This window comes from Canis lupus, chromosome 9 (assembly GCF_003254725.2).
Source record: "Canis lupus dingo isolate Sandy chromosome 9, ASM325472v2, whole genome shotgun sequence".
In the NCBI taxonomy this organism is placed as follows: Eukaryota; Metazoa; Chordata; class Mammalia; order Carnivora; family Canidae; genus Canis; species Canis lupus.
In genome coordinates this window covers 18,810,007-18,836,818 of record NC_064251.1, presented here as the reverse complement: position 1 = coordinate 18,836,818, position 26,812 = coordinate 18,810,007, and the positions used below count along the sequence as shown (strand labels likewise).

Here is a 26,812-nt window from a genome sequence, read left to right as displayed (position 1 = left end):
TCCAGATATTTTGGGATACGATATGGTATTATATTAATCATGTAGCAGAGACTGACATGGGTCCTAATCCAGAAACATATTAATTTTCTGACCTTTGGTGAATTATTTCACATCTCCAGACTTTACTTCCCTCAATGGTTAAGTGGTGGGATTAGTACCTCATGGAATGATGGTGACAATGTAAAAAACTAAATCCCTTAGCACAAATATGAGAGTTAGATATTAGAATTATTTCTGGTTCCGCTGTTGTAGTATCAATACACCTTAATATAAACTATACTAGAGAAGGGGTGAATTCACGTGCCTGATGGTAGCAGGAAATCCTTGAAGGATAAGGTGAAGATGGAAAAAGGAATGGGAGGTCATACCAGGAAGGGGAATCAAAAGCACTGACATAAGAGAGACCCCAATGGGAGTGAACGATGATAAATCAGTTCAGCCTCACAGGACGCAAGGTTTCACATAAGATAAGATAGGAATGAGATTGCATGGGCTATTTTATATAATTTTGTTTCATGGCTCAAAATAAGCACATTCATCACATTTGATTCTGATAAGGGTTCTCAGCTTTTATGTAAAAATCCCTTATTTAAGGGTAAAAGAAGCAGAAGTCTTTTATTTGGCTTAATGATGATCCTGAGAATATTAACTCTCTGTGTAACTATCCTTATGTCTAATCACCTAGGACATTTGTTAAAAATTCAGATCCCTGACCTTCTCTGGATTTGGAGTAGAACCAAGAATCTGTGTATTTGCTATTACTTACAGGTAATTCTCATCATTAGGAAAGTTTGGGAAAGAAGGCTGTAATCCACCCTCCACATTGCTGCCAAAACCATCTTTATAAAACAAATAATTTACCAGCCAAGGATCCTCACGTAGCTTGCCGTTGCATCTCAAATAGAGCACGGCCTGTTCCCATCTGCCTTTCAAACCACTGTCCCCCAAGCAGCCTGTATTCCATCCATACCACGCTGCGCGCAGGTGTCCGTTCATGCTTTTTGCGTCCTGTGGCCTGAAATCATCCCGCATCTGCTTTCTTACCTACAAAACTAACACATACTTAAAGGCCCAGTTCAAATGTCACCTATGCTGTTGTAGCCATCCCGCATCCCACTAAGAAGAATTTCCCCCCCAACACGCACTCTTTTCTGACCTTCTATAACATTTTGCACTGACATCTCTTGTAGGTCAGTGGGACATATTATCTCTTTCTGAAAGTGTTCAGACTCTGTTTTATTTACCTGTACCCTTCAGTGCTTAGAGTAGTGCTTAACACAAAGGAAGTGCTCAATAAACATTGGTGGAATGAATGAATGCATGAGTAAAGGTTTTATTTCACACTCTGTCTGTACCTTATTTTTTGTTCCTTGAGTAATGGAGGTTGTTTTAAAAAGATGACTGAGGTTATTTGCTGTACAGTTTTTGCTAAATTATTTTCATCCTTTTTTTTTTTGCATTGGTCTGTCATTGGTGCACTATAATAAGCCTTTTAAAAATCAGGATCCTTTGATTTTTAATAATAAAAAAAAAGGATGCAGTGTAGAGTCCATTTTTCATCATGCTTCTTTGTTAGAATAGCATGGAGCTTCAAAGTTGCCATACGCTGGAGGTTGACTTAAAACCCATACATTATCTGACATAATAGAAGAGTCTTTCCTACTCTTTCTCTGATGTCAACATTTTGCACATTCAAGGAAAGTGACACTGTGGTCAAAAGAAGAAAGGCCAGGGGGTGAGAGGTGGAGAAGGGAAAAAAAAGGAAATGCAAAATGAAGACATCCAATGCTAGAAAGGAAAAATAAAGGTTAAAGAACAACCAGTTTGCTTAGCAGAGTCTGTAAAATGAAATCCTTTATGTTTTTACCCTACAAAATTTTAGGTCTTCCTAAATTTGCCTAAGCCAACTTACTTTTCTGAGGAAAGATCTTTTTTTATTGTCTAATGTTTTGGTGCCAATTTTTGTAGCACACACTAAAGCTAAATTTGCAGCCAGTTAGCATATAATTTATTTTAAAAGCTTAAATAGGATCTTTTCCATGCAAGGTAAAGCTTTTAAAATACAAAACAAGCGAGAACAGTGAATAGCTGTTACTCATTCCATGTCTACCCCTGAGTGGTGTTTATGGAGGGGCCTGGGTGTATTTCAGCTGGAGTGCCTGGTCCCAGCAGTAAATGCAGCACTCTCCTGACATCACTCTCAAGAGAACGAGAGGCTGTTTGTGTAAGAGTTTGAAACGTTATCTTTTGAGGCAGGGAATAAATGTGCTTCCGTGTCAGCTCTCCTCTTTTGTGGAGGCACCCATGTCACCGTGTTCTTGAAATTAAGAATCCACGAATGAAACACCAAAGGCCGCACCAGAGATTCTTCTTCTGATACTCGTTCTCATCACCAAACTTGTTGATCTCCTTCTAATGACTTCTCATTTAGCTTCATAAAGTATAGTTTTTACCTTCAGTTGTCAAAATAGTTTGTGGAGATTACCCTTTTTTTTTTTTTTTCTCTGCAGTGTTTCTAAGAGCAGGACGCATTGCATTCCTATTTAATGGCAGAGATAAAAGAGATGCTGTGTCCTGGCTCTCAGAAACTTTGGACCTGGGGGACGAGGTGGTGGCATATTCACTCGACTATGAATTTATGTTCAAGACTGTACAAGGTCAACACAAGTGTTCCCAGGTGCTTCTGTACCTGGTGCCCTGGGTGGGGTGTAGCTACCTGGACACCCTTCTCTGCCAGGCTCGCTTCATGGGCGGGGAGGGGAGATGCTGCGTAATACCCCGATTTTCCATTTTTAGACAGCGACGCTGAAGCGGAGGAAGGAAAAGTTAGGGCAGCCCGGGTGGCTTCGGGGTTTAGCGCCGCCTTCAGCCCAGGGCGCGATCCTGCGGTCCCGGGTTCGAGTCCCACGTCGGGCTCCCTGCAGGGAGCCTGCTTCTCTCTCTGCCTGTGTTTGTGCCCGTCTCTCAAGAATGAATAAATAAAATCTTAAAAAAGAAAGGAAAAGTAATTTGCCTAAGAGCAAAAAAAAAAATTACTCATTATTAAATCTAATTCTACAATAGGAAACCATTGACTTGTCTCCTGCTTTATACTCTGGTTTCCTGTCACTTGTTTGTCTTCTCTCCTCCTGCTCCTGTCCCTCCTCCTCCTCCTCCTCCTCCTCCTTCCTCCTCTTCTTCTGATTTGGCCTTTGCTGGTCCTTAACTTTGGGATAAGTTGAACCAAATGTCCAAGAAAAGGCGGGTCAGAAGAGGCGCGTAGACCGCGCAACGACGGATTCTTTGACCCTTGGAGGAAAAAGAAAGTGATGCTCCCAGGTCTACAGGCAATGTTCAGTCGGGCGGTTCCGAAAGTGAGCGGCCTCGGGATCCACACCGAGAACTTTGATTACACCTCGTGGTCCTGTGTTAGCTTCTCTCCGGGGCGAACAGGGGGCCCCGAGTGCCTTCGCGTGCAGGAGCTCGGGCGCCCTCGCCGCGTGGTGCCGTGACTGTGCCCGCGCGTGTACTACCCGCGCCCCCCGCGCCCGCGCCCCGCGCCCCGCGCCCCGCCGGGGGTCACCTGACCGCGCCGAGGGCCGCCCCCTCCCGAGCGGGGGAGCCCCGGAGCGAGCGGCCGGCGCCCGCGGCGGGCGGGGTGCGCGGGGCGATGGGCAGGCCCCCGGCGGGGCGGGCGGCGCGGAGGCTGCAGGTGGGGGCTGCGGCGGGCGGGCCGAGCGCCGCGCGCCTCGTCTGCGAGAGGAGGGAAAACAAAAGCGTCCGCGGCGGTTCGGTGGCTGCGCGCGGCTCGACGAGGCAGAGCCCGGGGCGCGTGCGGGGGGCGCGGAGGCCGGGCCGCGGCTGCTCTGCTCGCGCCCGGGGCCGCCGACGGGAGGACGGGGCGCGCCGGCACAGGTGGTCCGCGGCGAGCCGGAGCGAGGAGCATGGCCAGGTGCGGCGGGACGAGCGGGCCCCGGGCCTCGCGGGCGCCCGGCTCCAGGTGAGCGAGCCCCAACTTGCCGCGCCCCCCGCGGGGCCGCCCGCCAGGCTGGGGCTTTTGTTCGGCGCCGCGGGTCGGGTCGGGCCGGGGCCGGGGCCGGGGCCGGGGTCCGGGCGGGGGGCTGCGCGGGGGGCTGCGGCTCGGCCCCGGGGCTGCGGGGCTCGGCCGGGCGCCCGGGACCTGCTGAGCCGGCGCTCCCCGGCCTGCCACGGCGCCCCGAGACCTCGGGCTGCGCCCGCCTTATCTCCATTTTCCACCTAATTGAGACCAAATATGCTAAGTTTGAAATGGCCCCGACCCCCGGGGCGCCCGCCCCAGGCTGCCCGCGGCGCGGCCTCTGCCCCCCGAGCCGGAGCCCGCCCGCCCGGGGAGGACGCGGGGTCGTCGCCGGCGGATGCCGAGGCCGCTCCGACGATCGGGCGGAGGCGCGCGCAAGACGGGCGCGCGATGCCTCGTCTCGCTGTGCGGGGACCCTGTCTTTTGTTCCAGCCTCTGTATTTTCCTGTGTGTGTGTGAGGTTTTTTTTTTTTTTTTTTTTTTTTTTACAAAGAAAGCGTCGCCTGTGCTTTCTGTGACAGGGGACTTGTCTGCCAGTTTGCCATTGTGCACTCAGGAATCTGCTCCATTCTGAAGTGAACTGCCCAGAGGTATTAGTCAAGAAGCTGGAGGAGGCTGGGGAGTGGGGAGAGGTGGGTTTTTCTTCCTCTTCTTCTTTCTTCCTTTTTTTTTTTTTTTTTTTTTTTAACTATTAGCTCAGAAGTGTCTGATTCACATGATTTTAAGAGGAAATGGGGGAGAGGCATTTAGTTTTGAATTGGATGCAGGTCTGTGCTGTGCACTTGGCAGAGACTACATCAGGGAGATGCTCAAGGCGGAGGGCGTCAGATCTGTGCTGGGCTCTCTAAGAACAGGTTCCGTGAGGGTGACTGGCCGGGTCCCTCTGGGCCACATTAAGATGCGCTCCGGCGGTGCACTAGCAGCTGTGAGCTGACGTTTGCTTGTGAACCTAGTGAAAAATGGCTCCATGTCTCTCTTCCCAGTGCTGAGGAGATGGTCCCTTCGGGTTGCCGAGCCCTCCTCCAACCCGAGGTGCTCCCGCGGTGCTCTCCCCGGAGGGGACGGGTAGGCTGCCGGTGGCGTTCAGCTCCCCTGCCTTTTTGGATCTGCGGTTGACTGGGGTGTGGGTGGGGACCGGTTTACTTCAAGTACAAACTACCCAGCAAGGCCAGCCGAAGAGAAGAGATGTTCCTGGCCATCGCGTTTCCATTTTCAAAAGCGCAGATTACATTTCTTTGGACACGATATAAAGCACTTTGGGTTGTTGTCCAGTGGGCTAGTAAACGATTTCTCCGGGGACAGACGCACGCATGTGTGACACTTTGCGTCTGGACTCTCCGCATGGAAAGTGACAGGTGAAAAACATAGGGATGCTTGCCCATCATCCATCTCTGAAAAGATAAAGCTGCCCTCTTCTATCTTACCCTCCCCCCACCCCCTATTTTTGAATTGTGACTCGTTGTACTGGGACAAGGATCGTGTCCCAGAGTTAGAAGGCAGGGAGGTAATGCACTACTGTCCTGTAGGACTCATGTGCTTACTAAGGAATTCCTGTGCTGAGCAGGGAGTGGAGGTGCTACAGCAGCTACACTGCTCCTTTATTTAGGCTTGGGTTTGTGAAAACTCCAACCAGCAGAGGCAGGATGCGCTTTAGCAGAGAGAGCTGAGTGTTTGAGACTCTGGTTAAGAGAATGTGTTGTTTGGGGCGGCGGGTGTGTGTGTGTGGGGGGGGGGCGTGGGGGTGAGATTGGCTGTTCTCTATTATACAACATTCTAAGATGATTGTATGAGTGTGGAGTGAGTTCAGGAGGGAGGGGGTGGGCTCTTCATATTTTAGGGAAGAAGTACAGCACTATCCATCCACGAGAGAGGACAACACGAGAATGCAAAATAATACAATAGTGTGCGCTCGGTGCAGAAACAATAACTCTTTAAATTGTATGATAGTTCCCTAACTATAGGAATTTGAAAAAATTTCCAGGCTTCCTGAAAAATGGCATGAAGTCACCTCTATGTTATGACAAGTAAGACTACTCGTACAATGATTTTAACTGCATTATGGAAACAGCTCCAGAAGTGCTTTAGATATTACACCACTTGTACCATTGAAGGTTATCTCTTAAAGGTTTGCATCTTGGACACTTTTACATAGGACAGGAGTTATAACACAGGTTTTCTTGTTGGGGTCTGTTTGGAATTATTTTGATGAAACTAAGAGTTTACAGAGGCAATGGGATTTGCCTCTTTAGTAGGACAACAGAAGTGAAACTTTTAACACCGCATGCAGATCTGATTACTGCTTTTATACGTGTAGACAATTAACTATGGTACGTAGTGTGCTTTAGGGAAAATGATGCAATTGTAATTGAACAATGAATGAAACAATAGATAATACAATGAAAACATGGATCCCAACATTCATGAGAAGACTAGCAGGGTCTCTCTTAAATATTGTTAATGACTACAGGTGAGGACATTTTACCCAGAGAAATTTCAGATGTCTAGAATGGGAGGACCATGTTTATAAAACTAAGGGCATAGCTCACCAGCTGTTTTAGAAGCTGGATGGCACTGATATTTAAACCAGATAATATGTGACACACAAAAGAATAGCATACAAAAAGAATCATGCACCGCAGGAACTTTCCACCAATGGAATTTTGTTTTAAAAGCGGCAAAATAGCTTTAATATAGAAGCAGTTCACAGAGCAGTAGCCATCAAGGGAGAACCAAGAAAATCTAGGACTAATATGAAATTTTTGTAATGAGGTGCATGTGATGCCTGAGTGACCCTCAGGATAGCAGTAAGTTCTTAATGAGAGCTGAAAAAGAAAAATCCACATGTTGAAATAAACTTCAGTATGCCTAAATTCGAATAACTTCAAGTTTGGAAAATAGGAAATTTCCTAGGAGTAAAATTAGTTGTTCATATGGTACCTGTGGCATAGAAAGGAAAAGTTGGGGTAAAACAATTAAGTCTCAGAAAAAAGATATTTTACTCTCACTGAATTATTCTTCAATTGTTTTTGAACACAAAACTTCTAACTTTCTGAAAATATCTTAAGTAGTAATGGCCTCCATTCTGACTCAATTTTCTCATTTTCTCTGTTACTTTTAGAACTCTATTACCCCGAATTCCATTTTCAATTTTTAAAAGTCTTATTAGATGGCAACATGCCATTGAATAAGTACAGACACGGTACGAGCCTCTGAGTTCAAAATGCTTTAATTTTCTGTTCAATTTCAGGTACATTTCTCTTCCAACTCTGTTATATCTTCAACTTTTACTCTAGCTCATACTAGCATGTGGCAGTCTCACTTCTAAGACCTGAATTACATACTCTGAAAAGAGCAGATGTTTCATGAAATTGGAAAAATAAATAAGTAAAAGTGTATTGCTATCTGACTGCTATTTGACTGTATTTGACTATTTTCTGTAGGGTATTAGGTAATACCCTAAAGAGAAAAGTCAGAACATTATTATGATGTGAACTATCAGTCCAAATGATTCACAGATAGCAGAGGTTAAAGCAGATACTGTGTATCTCAAGCATATTAAGGCCTCTAAAATATACTAAATATACTGTATGGAGGTTAGTTCTTTTCCTGGTGCTCATCACAAAGACAACTTTCTGTCAAATAATATCTTTGTCAAATTGTATATTTCCCAGGAACAGTGCATTTTTTCTGTTTCCTCTCATAGATCCCCTGCTGGGTCTCCCAAATTACACAAAGAATATATCTAATCCAATGAAAGTGATAATGATAAAAGAAAAAAACGTCCTAATCAAGGTGTTTGATATTTTAATATTTACTTTGAAACAGCATTGTCAGAATAGCTTTTTTCTCCTTTAAATCTGTAAAGCAAATCAAACTTTAGAGTCTTTAAGGAAACTAACAATGACGTGTATTATGAAATAGGAGGCTCATTTCCAGGCAGTCAGCCAATGGAGGAGCAGAAGCAAGCTTAATTGATGACTCTAATTGAAGCATTGCAGGTCAGGAAGTTCCCATATTAATAGGACCCCAGCTGAAATTCCAGAGCCAGCTGTTCAGCTTGCTCACCTTTCTCTTCTCCCTGGGAGCAGGGCCAGGAGAATAATCCATTAAATAAAAAGCAATCACTTTGCTCTAAGATCATCTCTGAGATTGACCAATCCTACAAGCAGTTCAGATATTTTTAACATCCTCTCAGCCTGAAATTTCTATGACTTTTCTCTACCTACCACAGATTTCAGGTGACTCTGGATGGAAGACACTCATAGTATCAGGTGTCTTGCCAAGCAGCACCCTCAAAGACACAAACCCCTTACCCAGTGAGAAAAGCAGAAGAGGTTGGGGGCCTTCTCTCCCGCAGTAGAGAACTGAGCTGTTTGGGTCCTTTTACTCAGAGGACCACAAAAGCCCAAATGCACGCTAAGGAATGGCTGTCCCAAGTGTTGAAGGATTCTTGATCTTGTATTCGTACAATTTTTAAGAATAGTCTTTTAGTTCTTAGAAAGCTTCATGTTTTTGGGGGCACCTGGCTGGCTCAGTTGGTAGATCATATGACTCTTGATTTCAGGGTTATGAGTTCAAGCCCCATGTTGGGTGTAGAGCCTACTTTAAAAAAGTAATAAAAAAAATTAAAAATAAAGGCCTCTTTCCAGAAAGTTTCCTGTTTCCTTCCATCACAGGGCCTTAGCACATACCAGAACACTCTTCTGTCCTTTTTCACTTGCTCCTCCATTAAAGTGATTCTCTCTGCCAAATGTGCTCAGGGCTTTTCTTTAATATACTGACCAGTTTTGTTTTTTTTTTTAAATGGCTAGGTTTACAGTAGTGTTATTATTTGATTAATGTGTCAGCCAGGAGGCAGGACCTTCTAAAGTTCATTTTGCTCACAATAGAATCCCTAGGCCCTCAAGTCATGTTAACCCATATGAAGTGTACACTAAACATTCATTAAATGATTGATTGACTAAATAAATGAACTAATGCACCAATACTAGTGGAAAGACATAGAGTATCTGGCTTTGGCTCAACCAACAACTCTCCTAATTGGGTTAGCTAGTTTGGGCACCTGCTATGTGAACTGTACCAGAATATTCCCAGGGTCTCCCTTCTGTCAGGATTTTCCATCTGAGAAAGAACACTTAGGTGCCTGCTCTTGGGTGGGATATTTCAGAAGAAACTTTACTATCTACATCAAAGTGTTCATAGAGCCAGTCGTAGGCAAAATTGTGCTTTGTCTATTCTTCCCTATTTCTCCCTCTAAAGCATCTCTTTTTTCTGAATCTATTTTCTTCTACTCTTACCTTCCTTAGTTCTTTGCATCCGGGACCTTCTTGGTCTCATTTGACAGTGGCTATAGCTTGCTAACTCAGCTGCTAATAAGCTTGTGAGCCCTGAAATGTCACCTAAGGTATAAACTCTTCCAATAGTATTTGCATTTTAAACAGAGCTGTCGCTGTACTGATTAGGCTCTGCTTATTAATATAAGGTATTGTATGGTGGAGTATAGTAGGAAGCTTGCCTTTAGGGAGCTTACTTTTCAGTTGTAGAGCTAAGACTTACCAGAAACAATTGGCAACTGCTGTAAATCTGTAATCAAGAACTGTATTTGTGCAAATTTTAATAACACTGGAGCATAAAGGAAGAATTGTAGAAGTAGGACTTCAAGTAGACCATGACTGATAGGTAATCTAAAATATCTCATCACGGATAAGAAAAAAAATAACATCTTAAGAAAAACATGGATGAAATGTTCAAAAGGATTTAGTGCAAGGTTTGTTAAAATCTTTTTTTTTTTTTGTATGTGAGAATGTTTATTTTTTTTATTTATTTATTTTTTTCTTTTTAAAAATATTTTTATTTAAATTCTTTTTTTTTCTTTTACTAACATACAGAATAACACCCAGTGCCCGTCACCCATTCACTCCCACCCCCCGCCCTCCTCCCCTTCTACCACCCCTAGTTCGTTTCCCAGAGTTAGCAGTCTTTACGTTCTGTCTCCCTTTCTGATATTTCCCACACATTTCTTCTCCCTTCCCTTATTTTCCCTTTCACTATTATTTATATTCCCCAAATGAATGAGAACATATAATGTTTGTCCTTCTCCGACTGGCTTACTTCACTCAGCATAATACCCTCCAGTTCCATCCACGTTGAAGCAAATGGTGGGTATTTGTCATTTCTAATAGCTGAGTAATATTCCATTGTATACATAAACCACATCTTCTTTATCCATTCATCTTTCGTTGGACACCGAGGCTCCTTCCACAGTTTGGCTATCGTGGCCATTGCTGCTATAAACATCGGGGTGCAGGTGTCCCGGCGTTTCATTGCATTTGTGTCTTTGGGGTAAATCCCCAACAGTGCAATTGCTGGGTCGTAGGGCAGGTATATTTTTAACTGTTTGAGGAACCTCCACACAGTTTTCCAGAGTGGCTGCACCAGTTCACATTCCCACCAACAGTGTAAGAGGGTTCCCTTTTCTCCGAATCCTCTCCAACATTTGTTGTTTCCTGCCTTGTTAATTTTCCCCATTCTCACTGGTGTGAGGTGGTATCTCATTGTGGTTTTGATTTGTATTTCCCTGATGGCAAGTGATGCAGAGCATTTTCTCATATGCATGTTGGCCATGTCTATGTCTTCCTCTGTGAGATTTCTGTTCATGTCTTTTGCCCATTTCATGATTGGATTGTTTGTTTCTTTGGTGTTGAGTTTAAGAAGTTCTTTATAGATCTTGGAAACTAGCCCTTTATCTGATATGTCATTTGCAAATATCTTCTCCCATTCTGTAGGTTGTCTTTGAGTTTTGTTGACTGTATCCTTTGCTGTGCAAAAGCTTCTTATCTTGATGAAGTCCCAATAGTTCATTTTTGCTTTTGTTTCTTTTGCCTTCCTGGAAGTATCTTGTAAGAAGTTACTATGGCCGAGTTCAAAAAGGGTGTTGCCTGTGTTCTTCTCTAGGATTTTGATGGAATCTTGTCTCACATTTAGATCTTTCATCCATTTTGAGTTTATCTTTGTGTATGGTGAAAGAGAGTGGTCTAGTTTCATTCTTCTGCATGTGGATGTCCAATTTTCCCAGCACCATTTATTGAAGAGACTGTCTTTCTTCCAATGGATAGTCTTTCCTCCTTTATCGAATATTAGTTGCCCATAAAGTTCAGGGTCCACTTCTGGATTCTCTATTCTGTTCCACTGATCTATGTGTCTGTTTTTGTGCCAGTACCACACTGTCTTGATGACCACAGCTTTGTAGTACAACCTGAAATCTGGCATTGTGATGCCCCCAGATATGGTTTTCTTTTTTAAAATTCCCCTGGCTATTCGGGGTCTTTTCTGATTCCACACAAATATTAAAATAATTTGTTCTAACTCTCTGAAGAAAGTCCATGGTATTTTGATAGGGATTGCATTAAACGTGTATATTGCCCTGGGTAACATTGACATTTTCACAATATTAATTCTGCCAATCCATGAGCATGGAATATTTTTCCATCTCTTTGTGTCTTCCTCAATTTCTTTCAGAAGTGTTCTATAGTTTTGAGGGTATAGATCCTTTACCTCTTTGGTTAGGTTTATTCCTAGGTATCTTATGCTTTTGGGTGCAATTGTAAATGGGATTGACTCCTTAATTTCTCTTTCTTCAGTCTCATTGTTAGTGTATAGAAATGCCACTGACTTCTGGGCATTGATTTTGTATCCTGCCACGCTACCGAATTGCTGTATGAGTTCTAGCAATCTTGGGGTGGAGACTTTTGGGTTTTCTATGTAGAGTATCATGTCATCGGCGAAGAGGGAGAGTTTGACTTCTTCTTTGCCAATTTGCCTTTAATGTCTTTTTGTTGTCTGATTGCTGAGGCTAGGACTTCCAGTACTATGTTGAATAGCAGTGGTGAGAGTGGACATCCCTGTCTTGTTCCTGATCTTAGGGGAAAGGCTCCCAGTGCTTCCCCATTGAGAATGATATTTGCTGTGGGCTTTTCATAGATGGCTTTTAAGATGTCGAGGAATGTTCCCTCTATCCCTACACTCTGAAGAGTTTTGATCAGGAATGGATGCTGTATTTTGTCAAATGCTTTCTCTGCATCCAATGAGAGGATCATATGGTTCTTGGTTTTTCTCTTGCTGATATGATGAATCACATTGATTGTTTTACGGGTGTTGAACCAGCCTTGTGTCCCAGGGATAAATCCTACTTGGTCATGGTGAATAATTTTCTTAATGTACTGTTGGATCCTATTGGCCAGTATCTTGTTGAGAATTTTTGCATCCATGTTCATCAGGGATATTGGTCTGTAATTCTCCTTTTTGGCGGGGTCTTTGTCTGGCTTTGGAATTAAGGTGATGCTGGCTTCATAGAACGAATTTGGAAGTACTCCATCTCTTTCTATATTTCCAAACAGCTTTAAGAGAATAAGTATGATTTCTTCTTTAAACGTTTGATAAAATTCTCCTGGGAAGCCATCTGGCCCTGGACTCTTGTGTCTTGGGAGGTTTTTGATGTTAAAATCTTTATGAAGGATACTATTTATGTTTATTTTCCCAAGTATAAAAAGCAAAAATATCATTGTTGTTTGTTTTTTAAAGAATTCATCAAACCTTCATTCATTCATTCAAGCCATAACCTTGAGATCCTGAGAGTTAGGACTTTCACTTTGGAATTTACTTCCCATTATGCCTTGAAGTAGTTTGTTTATCTCAGCATTTAAAACTAATCTCAAAGAAGTTTTCTGTCAGAGGTGCTTTTAAAGATTCTTTTAGCGATATTGATCACTTTAATTGAGGTTTATTGAAAGTGCTCAGTATAGCTCTCTTGTGGTTCATGTTCTATAAATACATCATCATTTTAATGATATATAGTACAGTTTAGTATTGCTTCCATTTTATTGCAGCCTAACACCTTGTAGAAACCTTACATTCATACCAGCCCATGAAGAGGAGGAAACATTCCCTTCCTCTGATCTTCTATTGAACTTAAACCACAGAACTGAGTAAGAATCACTTTCGAGTCTGTTCTTAGTAGTAGAAACCTGTTTCATCTCTTTGTCCAGTTTGAAGGTTCCCTGTGGAAAATCCTACAAAAAATGAATATAGCTAAGAAGCTAAAAAATATCAAGCTGCATATATATATATATATAAATAATGAGAGAATTTAAGTGATTTCATAGGTAGGACAGGTATCCTATAATTAGCCTTCTCATGAAGTTACTGATATAAACAGTGTCCATTTAATGGTTGGGTTTTAGGCTAGATCCAGGAATTGTTATATCCTATGAAAAATTAGTAGGTTTATTTTTTTGACTTTTCTTGTTAGATGAAGATACTTTAGGGTATCTAGGGTACATACCTGCTTAAAGAGTGGGGTCCCTCTAATGAGCCCCTGCCAGCAAATGCTGTGACACACATCCTTTAGGGACCCTCACTGTTATAAAAGGAAGGATGAAAGAATATAAATCATCCCTTTGAGATACCATAGACAGCCCTTTCCTTACACCTATGTGCGTTACTCTTTCAATATATGCTGGGCTCAAGAGACATTTCAAGAAATAAAATCTTTCACTTTTTTTTTCTAAAGAGAAAAACTTAAAAAGGTTGAGATTGGTTAGTAGTATATGAAATTCTGCTCTGTGTGGATCACAAGGTTTTGATAACTCATTCCCATTATGCATGAAAGTCTTCATATGGTGCTGCATCTGGTAACTTTTTACTTTATTTTATTTATTTGAGAGTGAGAGAAAGAAAGAGCAAGAGAGAACAAGCAGGAGAGAGGAGCAGAGGGAGAGGAAGCAGCAGACTCCCTGATGAGCAGGGAGCCTGACATAGAGCTCAATCCCCAGGACCCTAAGATCATGACCTGAGCTAAAAGGGGTCACTTAACTGAGTGAGATAACCAGGCAACTTTTATTTCCTAATATGCAGATATGCAATTGCTATCCTAGAAATCTTAAGTCTTTATTATCGGTGCATTAGAGTTTAAGAAAATCCATGACTAGTTCCATTTATCTAAGTCAGGGCACAAAACAATTAAACTATTACTATGGTATTAAACTATTACTATGACTATTAATAGTTCATATCCCCCAAACCTGAAAGACACATTTAACTATAACTGGTGATTGGCAGACCTTTTATGAAGTTATCAACTGTTCATTTCCCATGCTTCCTTCTCTCCAGCCTATAGAGTTCTCTATTTCTGGGTTTGCCTGAATTAATATCTATCATAGAAGTCTTGATTTTTCTCATAACTACTCAGTAACCATTAGAGCCACATATACTAAACAATACAATGTTATTTTATGCCTATGAGGATCTACATATTTTCCCCCATTGTCTGGAATGTTCTTCAAGTGAGAGCTAGTTGTAAGTCTTTGGTGAAACATTCTTTGATCACTACTCTGCAGATACTAGGAGAAGTCTGTTGTTCTCCATAACCACACACACACGCACACACACACACACACACACACACACACACACATTCTGCTTTTCTATTTACAATTCTGTTTCTCCTACTGGAATATACTTTTTCAAAACAGAGTTGGTTTTTTGATTATCTTCCTCTGTCCATTCCCTACTAGAGGACATAACACATAAATAATATATATGTTAGTTATAACTTGAAAAAAACTGATCCTCCTCTTGTCCGTATCGTGAAAGGAAGAGTGTATTGTGTGTTTCTGAAATTAAATGGTTCAAAATCTCCATTTAAAAAACCAAATGTTCTGAAAAAAAACATTAAAAATTTTAAGTGCAAAAAAAATTTAAAAACTCAAATGCCTTTATAGTCTCAGTTTTATGAAAGCTGAAAATAAATGTTAATCATAATAAAAAATCACTACATATTTTCTCTAAGAAACTGTGAAGTTTAATAGTCAAATGTGAGCAACAAAAGTTAGAATTAAAGGAAATTGGGCTAAATGATTTGTTGCATGAAAAATTAACTATGGATAGGATCCCTGATTCGTGTTAGTTTTCTTGTCCAAAATGATGTGGAGACCTCTCCATCTGTGGTCCTTTATATTCATCCACTGTTGAAATGGGGAGACAAAGGAGAGATGTCTTACCTTTTTGTAGAGCTTTGCTGCTCTGAGATGGTCCATAGACCAGCTACATCAGCATCATTTGGGACCTTGTTAGAAAGTCGAATCCCAACCCAACCCACAGAATCAGAATCTGCACATTTTACCAAGACCCCAAATGGTTTAAATCTGCACTAACCTTTGAGAAGAACTATCACAGCGAACCCTTTTATGAAGCTTTAGTCAATTTTGAAGCCTGCAGCTGGGCTAGTAACTTGGAGACAAATTGTGAATATGAAAAGTTATTTCTTTTCTCAAGCTATAGTGTGAAAGCAATTCTCCCTCGAAGTTGCCTATCTCTACACGTCCTGGGAAAGAGAAGGAAATGAACCTTACTAGAAGCTAATATCCTTCTTCTTTCCAAACCCATTTCTATTATGTACACTGGGGAGCAAAGAGGTGTAGCAGGAGAAACTAGAATTGAGTCTGGCCTCGGGCACATATTAGCTATATAAAGGTGGACAGATTCCTTAGGCTTTTTGACCTCATTTTCCTCTTCTGTAAAATGGAAATTATAATACTTCTTGGCAAGGTTGTTTTGACATTAGGAAAGAGGATGATAAATTATCTCCTGTAGCATGCTTGGCACATAGTAGGCATTCAAGAAGTAAACAGGGACTCTAGCTAGCATTGTCTGACCTCAGTTTCCTTGTGGATCCTTGGTGAAAGTAGAGATGTAATCTCTCTTATTGCCCCCCTTGTGTTTGCCTCAGGACCTCTTGGAAGTGAGCACTCAGGATAATTGGTTTGACTTCCTGCTACCTGATTTCAAGAGGATAAACTAACACTTCTCTCTCACACACACTTACATATGGAATAAAATGCCTCTGGAGATACAAAGCAAAAAAAGAAACTCATACTCCTGGTATCATTTTCCTTCTTCTAATAAATAAAATGTAGTCCATACCCCAATAAGATTGTCAAGGAAAATTAGTGTCTGAATTTACTAAGGAAAGTAGGCATCTCATTAGTAAGATAGAGAAGGAATTTATTGTGGAGCAAAAGAATTAAACCACATTTGCAGGCTTCTAATTCTAAGAACTGCCATTACATGATGGTTCTTTCTTAATCTCCGTGGAAATTTTATTTTATTTTATTTATTGTATTTTATTGTATTTTATTTTATTATTTTATTTATCTTTTTATAAATTTATTTTTTATTGGTGTTCAATTTGCCAACATATAGAATAACACCCAGTGCTCATCCCATCAAGTGCCCACCTCAGTGCTTGTCACCCAGTCACCCCCACCCCCTGCCCACCTCCCCTCAGTGGAAATTTTAATACTGGAACTTCTACACCATTATTACATTCCAGTTGGCAATGTCGTTTTTAAAATATTACATAACAAAAAATATATATACAGTTTTATAAAAAGCAAATGTTTACAGATATATTGTTCAATGAAATCTCTTTTATTTTCTTCAAGACCTAACTTGAAAAAAAAGTCTATCTCAGAAAAGAAGGAAAGTGTGTGATAAAAATCTCACACATAAACTTACACATTAAGATACTCAACCATTGTCAATCTTCATATTATTTTAACATAGCAATATGAAAGGAAATAATAGGTGTTTTGCTAAATTAACAATTTTTATCACAACTTCATATTAGTATCATTATTTCTTACAACTAACGAATTTATCACAATGTAATATTTAAACTCATACTGAAATGAACATTGCCACATTAAATTGGCCATTTTAACATTCACAACTAGAGAGAAAATTAAGAACTCCTAATTAACACTCTGAAGTTCTTTATTTGGTTTCACAAACTTGAAAGATCTAATACAAATCATGTACCAACCATGCCTGAAAAAAATGTATCTACTTGTGACTTTATTAATTTTCACTGGTTCTTGGTGTTAAGTGAAATTTAATCATTTTAGTGCTGTGTGTCTTAACTTAGAAATAAATTTGTAATTACAAAATAAAGCAATTCATTTATCTTTATGTTTTATGCAGATCATATTAAGTAAGCCAAATTTCACATTTGAAATCTAATAAAATATTTAGAGTTTATTATTTTTATCATTGCTGACTCTGGTAGACTTGGTAATTGCTAAATATAGAGAAGCATATTGTGTTATTTTTTTTAAGTTGATTCTTTTAAAAATTTCATTTTAACAATGAAATTCCCCAAAAATATATTTTCGTAAATAGGGTTGTACTAGCCTTCTATGGATTGATGATTGCCTGAAGCAAATACTCAGTATCTACTATGTGCCAGACATCAGTTAAATGCTGAAGATACGGAGATATCTGAGCTTTTGAGAGAAGCTCATAATTTACTGTGGGAGACAGACACGTAAACAAGTGATCTAAGTGTGACAGGTTAACTACCATAGCCATAGGAACAAAAAGGAAAAAATAAATCATTCTACCTGGTGTAACTTACGACTTTACAGATGTGTAGGGAAATCTGAGTAAGATGAACAATGATCTTACTGGGGTGGCTCAGTCGTTAAACATCTGACTTCCGCTCAGGTCACAATCTCAAGGTCCTGAGATGGAGTCCCATGTCAGGCTCCCTGCTCAGCTGGGAGTCTGCTTCTCTCCCTCTCTCTCTGCCAACTCCCCCGCTCTCTCTCTCTCAAATAGATATTAAAAAAAAAAAAGATTTTTAAAGATCTTGAACAATGAAAATCACTCTTTCAGTTGTAGAAAAAAGAAAGAGTACTTCAAACAGTAGAAAGTATTTTGGCTAAGATTCAGAAAGAGCACTATTTGCCCAGAAAATGGTGGCACATTCAACACAGGACAACACAGAGAATGAGGACAATGAAGTCCTTTTGTGACAAATGGGCTTCTTATGACAAGCTCCACAGTCATGACACCATTAATTTATTTTCACACGAATGTGCATGTATTGATGCATGTATGTAGTTTATAATATGGAAAGAACTTTGGTGTACATCATTGTTCTCAATGCAAATACATGCAAACATGGTGTGGAGAGTAATCAAAGTCTAGAAAAATAGAATAATTTTAAGTACACTAAATCTTATGCACATAAGACTTTGACTTTTTTAATGGAAACTGTGTACTGTATTTCTAGCATATCCCATTTATTCATACTGCAAATATTATTGAATGCCTATTATATATGCCAGGCACTGTTCCAGGTGCTTGTGTTACAGCAATAAACAAAACAGAAAAATATCCTGCTTTTCATGAGGGAGACAATACAAAAGATAACTAGTAAAATTTATAATTTGTTAGATAGCAATAATTACTGAGAGGAAAATATATATACCTTAGGGAAGAGGAACATTAAATGTCCTGAGTCAGGGGAATGGGAAAAATAAAATTTTGGAAGGGAAGCCAAGGGAGATAAAACTAAGAAGATGATTTTGACTCAAATCCTGATGGAAGTGAGAAAGTAGAAAAATATAGCGACCTTTGTTTGAAACATACTAGGTTTGAGAGGCTTACTTGTTATCTAAGAGAATCAGTCAAATAGTCAGCTGGGTATATAATTCTGGAATTCGGTAGTGAGGTCCATGGTCCAAGTGCACATTTGGGCGTCAACTGCTAATATGTAGTGTTCAAATCCATGTGTCTAATGGGATTATCTAAGGATATGAGTATGAGAAAGGAAAAAAAAAACCACTTGTAGGCAAAGAGGTATTTAGGTGGGGAGATCTGGGGTTGGGAACTTGTAAATGTCTTCTTCTGATTGCAGCAAATTTTTCAGTGAAAAAGGAAGCAAGCTTATATAACACAGGAGGTATCAGAGATTTTGAGAAATGAGAAGTCCACAAGTCTAGGGGAATGGGAAAGGAGTGGCCCAGAGAAATATAAAATGGTGAAAAAAAAAGATTGATGAGTCGCATCAAGAGTTGACTTGAAATTGGTAATTTTTCACTAGTCACATTAAGCAGTTTGGGTAAGACATGGAGACAATTCGCCTTTTATTTAATTAAGGTTGTGTGTATGATGAAACAAGAAACAAGAGGGTCAAGGTGAGTGCACTAAAGTGACTACAATGATAAAGGAGGGATTAAAAAAAAAGGGGGAGATTTAAATTGGGTAGGGAATGAGCTCCTGAGAGGAGGTCATGGATTGAAGTCTGGGTGGGGTCAGCAGATTAAAGATCTCAGCAGGATTGAAGAGTTTCAGATTAGTACTGTGTAGTTAACTGTTTAGAAGTATCTTATATCAGATTTTTCCACAATACTCTCAGGTGCCATCATGTTCCATTAAAAGTGTCTTATTTTAAATATTACCCTCATTTTGTACAAACATGGCTGCCAAATGCATGTATTACTACACATTCCCACTAATTGGTCTATTCTCTGAACAACTGGCAAAACACAAGTGCTGATGTTGCAGCTGCTCCTATCTTCCCAGTTGCCTCAGGAGAGAAAAAAAAAAAAACCCTGAAAAATATTATATGAGTTAATGACAGAGTGAATAGTTGCTTATAGTGTGTGATTGTGAATCCGTATCATTGACATTACTAGGCTGAGGTGTGAGTTTACTTTTACGTTGATAGGAGGACTTTATTCTTTATAATAATTGTAGTGCATGTAGTTTACGCATGTATAAATGGATCCCAGGTTTGGATTCCCACTTGGCTGGCTGGAGCTCTGAGCTCCTGGCTGATCCTGCCAGTCTTTTCCTTCAAGGGTAGTTGGGTTCTGCTTTTCATACCCTCCTTTGGCTAAGAGGCACATTCATGCGACAGATCTTGTGTGAAAATGTGTTGTTCCCAGGCCTGAAGCTGAGTGTAAGTGCCCCCGGGCTGCTGGGGACATACTCTTCCTTTAGAACCCTGGGATGCTTACAGGTGGATCACATTCGTTTCAAAGACCCTTAAGATTGTGACATGGACTAATAATGGTATTTTGGATAATAAAATAAGAAAGAAATTATGTCATCAGAAATGTAGTCCATCATCTTTGATGACTGTGACCCTTCTCTCTGTAAGTCAACCAATTATATTTTGAGCTAAAAACTCAAAATATAGGTTACTTAATCAGATATCTTGATTTGTTATCCATGTAGAATTGTGACTGTATAATAGAACAAGCCAGAAACCTGTGATGTTCACAAGATTTTAGCTAGAGTATAGAAAGCTGCACACTTTTAACCAATATGCAATTTGTGGACTTTTGCTAAGGTCAAACTTGTTTGTTGAGCTGGGATGTTTGCTTGTAGGGGAATATGTACATTGGGAGGATCAAAGATCAGTTATATTTAAAAATTTGACATCAAACTATAGTTCTTTATAATATGGAGCTTATAAATTAATGGCAGAGCTAAGTATGACAAGTTCCACCAAACATACCAGCAACTGATGCCTGAAATTATTTTATCAAATCAACATACTAATTTCTTTACACTGTTTATGGATAAGACCTTCAGACGTATTCATCTGTTGTGTAGATGCACAAGACTTCTTGTCATGAAGCTCACAGAAGCCCCCAAATTGTGACTTTTGTTATTATATATTCTCAGTGCTTTTCTTGTCCTTAGTGAAATGTATATTAAAGACCTGCAGCTTATAGACTCCTTAGAACATGCATAAAAGTTAAATCATTTTCATTTAATAATTAAAGTTTTCCATTATAAACATAGCATACATTAAATTATCTCTTTAAATAAAGGAATATTTGAAATACCCTACCACATGTTTTTACAAAAAGATGTGAGACTAAATGATTTTCCAAAGTTGTCATTAGTAGTTACCACCGAAGCCAGAACTAGAATTCAGGACTTCTGATTATTTGTTTACTGACCTTCCCTGGACACACACTTATAGAAGATTATTCTTGAGCTCAGAGTCATTTAGTGTCTCCTCCACTCTGGTAAATTCTTATACTTTTAGAGTAGTGTATTTTCAAACCTCCAGTCTTCAAACGCTTTGCTAACTTAAGTAAAAGGATGTTGAACACAGTATAAATGATATTACCTTGGCCTGCAAAAGTTGAATTTCAGCACATGTAAAAGCAGAGCCTCATAATACATTTTTCATTATAGGGGCCATCAATCAAGATGCAAAAAGGTATGTTAAAGCAATGAGGAACATTAAAGCAAATAACTTAGTGACCCCAGTATAAATGGATACTGCCAGTATAAAAGGAAGCCAACCTGAAATATCAGAATATTTGCCTTCATTCTCTGGTTTGTTTAAATTTTTTTTTTTTTTTTGTAAAGAAAGTGCATGCAGTGAGGAAAGCTGACACAGGCAACAGAAGTGGTTAGTTTGAAAGCTGTTTTAATTCATTTTAGAATCATTTAGAATTTATATTTAAACTTTAAATCTAATTTTCCAATTAATTTCACAAAAGACATGCTTTTTATATTGATTGCCCAAGTGTGCTCCCTATTTGTGTCAAGAATATTTAATTTAGCAATGCTAACAAGCAGTGTCCTTAAAACTAATACTTGCTGCTAAACTTGACATTGTTTTAGAACTTCTAAGGATCCTTTAAAAAAATTTGTTTTATTTATTTATTCATGAGAGACACAGAGAGAGAGAGAGACAGAGACATAGGCAGGGGGAGAAGCAGGCTCCATGCCCGGAGCCTGATGTGGGACTTGATCCCGGGACTCTAGTATCATGCCCTGGGCTGAAGGCAAGTGCTCAACCACTGAGCCACCCAGGGGTCCCACCTCTAAGGATCCTGAAGAGTGTAAGCTGCATTGCTCAAAATAATTTTTTACTTAATATGGAAATTTTCATCAAGTCCATGTATTGCACAATGGACATTTGAAATATAGTTTGTTTTCTTAGACTTTATTATCAATAATTATTTTATTGATAACTTTCAATTTTGGGATGCCTGAGTGGCCCAGTAGTTGAGCATCTACCTTCTGCTCAGGGCATGATCCTGGGGTCCTGAGATGGAGTCCTGCATAAGCTCCCCACAGGGAATCTGCTTCTCCTCTGCCTGTGTCTCTGCCTCTCTCTGTGTCTCTCAAAATAAATAAATAAAATCTTAAAAAAAAAATCGATTTTCTTTGGCCAGAGGACTTCTTTGACCATTTCTTGTTGTATGGATCTGCACACTATAAGCAATGGTTTCACGTAGTTTTTGTTGATCTGAAAATGTCTGTATTTTACCTTTTATTTATTTTTTAAAAGATTTTATTTATATATTTGAGAAAGAAAGAGAGATAGCAAGAGTAGGATTAGGTGCAGAGGGAGAGGGGGAGAGAGGCAGATTCCTCACTGAGTGGGGAGCCCCAGGATTCTGAGATCATGATTTGGGCTGAAGGCAGATACTTAACTGACTGAGCCACCCAGACATGCCTCTATTTCATCTTTAACCTTGCAGCATATTTTTACTAGATATAAAATTCTCAGAAGACAGTTTTTCTTTTCTTTCAATAGCCTTTTATTTTTAGCCTCTGTTGTTTCTGATAAGAAGTTAGCCATCATTTGTACCATCATGCTCTTATGTATAATGTGTCATTTTTTCTTGTTGCTTTCAAGATTTTCTCTTATTTTGAGATTGCAACAGTTCCACTGTGCTTTGAATTCTTAAAAAAAAATTTCTTCTTGCAGTTTTCTGAACTCCTTGAATATGTAAATTTATGTCTCATCAAACTTGGGAAATTTTGGGCCATTATTTAAATATTTGAAAAATTTTTGGTGCTCTATTCCTTCTTCTTTTCCTATGAGTTCTGTAAATACATGTTATGCCTTTTTTTTTAAAAAAGATCTTATTTATTTATTCATGAGAGACACACAGAGAGAGAGAGAGGCAGAGACACAGGAAGATGGAGAAGTAGGCTCCATGCAGGGAGCGGGACATGGGACTCGGTCCCGGGTCTCCAGGATCAGGCCCTGGACCGAAGGTGGCGCTAAACCGCTGAGCCACTCTGGCTGCCCAGAGTTACACCTTTTAATATTGTTCCATGTGTCACAGAGGACCTGTTTATTTCTTTGATTTTTTTTTCTCATTACTTCAAAAAGGATTATTTCTATTAATCTCACTTCAAGATTACTCTTTTTTGGTCCCTCTCTCTCTCTCTTTTTAAGATTTTATTTATTCATGAGAGAGAGAGAGAGAGAGAGGCAGAGACACAGGGAGAGGGAGAAGTGGGCTCCCTGCCGGGAGGCCAATGCAAGACTCAATTCCAAGACCCGGGGATCATGCCCAGAGCTGAAGGTAGATGCTCCACCACTGAGCCACCCAGGTGCCCTCTTTTTTGGTTTCTTATCTTTGATTTACTATAAAAACTGACCAGTGATTTTTTTTTAAGATACTGATTTTTCAGTTCTAGAATTCCTTTCTTTGTTGTTCATTTCCATTCCTCCACTGAAATTTGCTGTTCACTGATTATTATTATTTTCCTTTATGCTTTTGAACATAATATGATAGCCACTTTAAAAAAATGGTCAGCCAGCTAATTCTATCATATGAGCCATCTGTGGTGACTCTCATCAATTTCTTTTATTCTTGAGTATGAATGACATTTTTGTTTGTTGGTTGGTTTCTTCATATGTCTAATTCTATCCTGGACATTTCTGTGCTTTCTGTTATGTTCTTCTGAAAATGTTTACTTATTTTTTTTTTAGCAGGTGGTTAATCCTGCTGAAATTTCAAAATATATTACATGTTCAAAAACAGACACATGTAAACTCATCTTGTCTACAATGGACAGCAGCTGAAATTTCTGTTTAGTATTTATAGCTTTAACCAGGCTCCCTGGACTCTGCCCAGACATAGATAGCTCAAGAATCAGCCACATATTTGGGCAGAATTTGTTGCTTTCTTCTGTAACTCTCTCCTTTCCAGATGAAAAAGAAAAAGATAACTGGGATCTAGCCTGAAACTAACTGGTAGGACTTTGTGTTGCTCAGAGTTAGCAGGCCCTCACAGTAGGCCACGATATACCACTATTGAACCTAAAACAAAACAAAGCTCAGAATACAGACATCAGGCAGGGCCATTCTGTGACCATGATGAGTCAAGATAAAAATGAGATCACTCTATAATCCTGTCCAAAAACAGACAAAAAGAAAAGTATCGAATTCATAAAAATGGGACTAATCTTTCCCATATAAGTGGTTGCTGCTTCTTTCACAGTTACCAGATAAGAAATATTAAGATTCTCAATTGTAGAATTACTCCACTTCCCAAAAACATAGAATCTAGAGCAAAATTCTACCTCCTTGAACTGTCACCAAAAGAACATAACACAAGCCTCAATGCTAGAACCTATGAGGCTCCCCTTGGTGTGTGTTCTCATTTCTGAGTTAATAAACCAGGTTTTATTCACCAAGTGCTCTCCTACCTAGTGATCCTTGATTGAAGGATAATGGCACAAAATTTCTTCCTCACGCCCCAGTATCTGTAGTAGCCCCTAAATCTGGCCTTTGATTTTTTTATGCCATAAAAAGAGAGAACTATCCAACTTTTGGCCTCTCTGCACTGTGCTGTGTCTGCCCTAAGGCAAATAGCAGTAAAAATTCTGGGGCACTTATTTAGCACCATTCTCTTTTTCTAGCTTCAACCTGCTTTTGGTTGCTTCCCAGTGCCTTCAGAAATTTATTTATTATAGTTTGTCCATAGTTTATAATTGTTATCTCCAGGAAGTTGTTCTGATGAATATGAATTACTTCACTTTTATGAAAAGCAGAAATTCTTTTTTTGTTGTTGACATTAAAAAATATTATTTTGTATTGTGTAATCTACTCCTACATTAGGCAATCTGTATCTGATATCACAATTTAGTAGTGCCCATCATCTTTCACTGCAAAGGGCAGGCAGTAAATGGCAAGATGAATAAAGAGATTTAAATTTAGAAATTTGAGGGGCACCTGGGTGGCTTAGTGAGTAAGTGAGTATCGGCATTTGGCTCAGGTCATGATCCCGGGTTGGGGATTGAGTCCTGGTTCTCCCTCTGCGTATGTCTCTGCCTCTCTCTTTGTGTCTCTCATGAATAAATAAGTAAAACCTGTAAAAAAAAAAAATAGAAACTTGAGAGGGCCAAATAAGTCATTTACTGTGAGATGTACTGAACTTCCTACATTCTTAAATTGGGTAGGAATCAAAAGACTTGTCCAAACAATATAATTCTAAGAGTTTGTTTCTAGAAATACTATAAAATTACCATGCATGAAGATCATTATAATAAGCATATTGATCTGACCCACAAATATGTTGCTGGAAAACCTTGTTGAAAAGATTTGTAGCCAGTGCTTTGGGGAAAATAATTTGTCACTGGAACAACAATAATACCTTAAAATTGGACTTGATGTGATCATTAATTTTCTCAAAAATTTTACAAAGCTTTATACTTGTTATATATCAGGGAACAAGTCATTGTCTTATTTCTTAAGGGATCAAGGACTCTAGAAGCGCATTCTTTTTCTCTATCATTTAAAGTCGAATGTGTTTCTCCAAAGGGATAGATTTGTCTGGGTTCTGTCTGGACAGACAAATCTTTTAAGATTATTTACTTTTAGAAGTTCTCCTAGTGTAACTTATGAGTAACATAGATCATTATTCATACAGACAAGATATGAGATTTAGAAATGTTAGTGTGTCTCTTTGGCCATTGGATTATATTGATGTGTTGTTAAATTTAAGAGATGTATTGTTTTTTTTTTTATTATATCTGTCTGTGTCACGATAGAAATTTTTGTAACTTTTTTTTTAGAAGTGTGAATATTGCCTTTGATAAGAGCCAACATTTGATACTACATTGGTTCTGCAGCATCAAAACCCCCACTTCCACCTCTTACTGTCCTCTTAGCCTCTTCTATCTTTTCTTCAGAAGCATGTTCTCTTCTACTCTACCAGATATTTATAATGTATTTATTTATGTTTATTGTTTATGTTATATTTATGTGTATTGTCTGACTATTCCTTCTAGAATGTAGAGTCCACATGGGTAGGGATATTTGCCTGTTTTGTTCACTAAAATTATCTTCGGAGACTACAGTGGTATTTGGCATATAAATGTTCATATATATATATGTGTGTGTGTGTATACATATATATATATTAATTGAATTGAATTAGTAAAAAGAATTAGTTTATATAAACTAAATTTTCCTGGACTTTAATATAGCCCTTCTACTTCCTAATTTGTAGGAGGTAGTAGGAGGTCTCCTTGCCTTTTTTTTCCTGTCCCTTCCATTTAAACTATCTGCCAGAGTAATCTACATAAAGCTCAGCCCAGATCTTTTTAAATCTTTCCTCAAAAATCGTTAACATCTCCCTAGTGTCTATAAAATGAAATCCAAATTCCCTAGCTTGGCATTTGAGGTCCTTTGCAATCTATCCTTATTCTGCCAACAACTTCATCAACCAACGCTCTCCTTCTGCTTAAGCTTTTTCGGATGTGATCTTTGGGCTTGCTTTGTCATCGCTTAGTTTAAATATCTTCTTTTGTGCTGTGGCCTATCCTGATTACTCCACTTAAAATGGGAACCACATTCCCTGTCCTCCTTACTCAGCTTATTTTTCTCCATTCTACTTATCACCTTCCAATAGACTGTATAATTTACCTACTTATTATATTCATTTTCTTTCCTCCCTAGAACATATGCTCCACGAGCAACAAAGGTTTGTGCCTTTCTGTGCTCCATAACACCACCAACGTTTAGAATAGTGACCTGCCTCCGTAGCTTGGGTATCTTCTTCCTTCCACTTAAGTTCTCTTCCCATGTACCTAAATGTACTTAACAGAGCTCCACATTCTTAAACCTACAAATTTCTCAAGGCCTTGCTTAAATAC

The 26,812-nt window shown here is 39.4% G+C and overlaps 1 protein-coding gene across 1 annotated transcript in view; it reads left to right on the top strand.

Moving 5' to 3' along the window:
• Nucleotides 1-409: 409 nt before the first annotated feature.
• Nucleotides 410-26,812, top strand: part of LOC112656707 (translation initiation factor IF-2-like) — a 193,820-nt gene continuing 167,417 nt past the window's right edge. Inside the window, exons 1-4 of the mRNA XM_049113780.1 lie at nt 410-455; nt 2,511-2,677; nt 3,413-3,979; nt 4,558-4,668. Of these exons, the coding sequence (XP_048969737.1) occupies nt 410-455; nt 2,511-2,677; nt 3,413-3,979; nt 4,558-4,668 (891 nt within the window). The remainder of the gene's footprint in view (nt 456-2,510; nt 2,678-3,412; nt 3,980-4,557; nt 4,669-26,812) is intronic.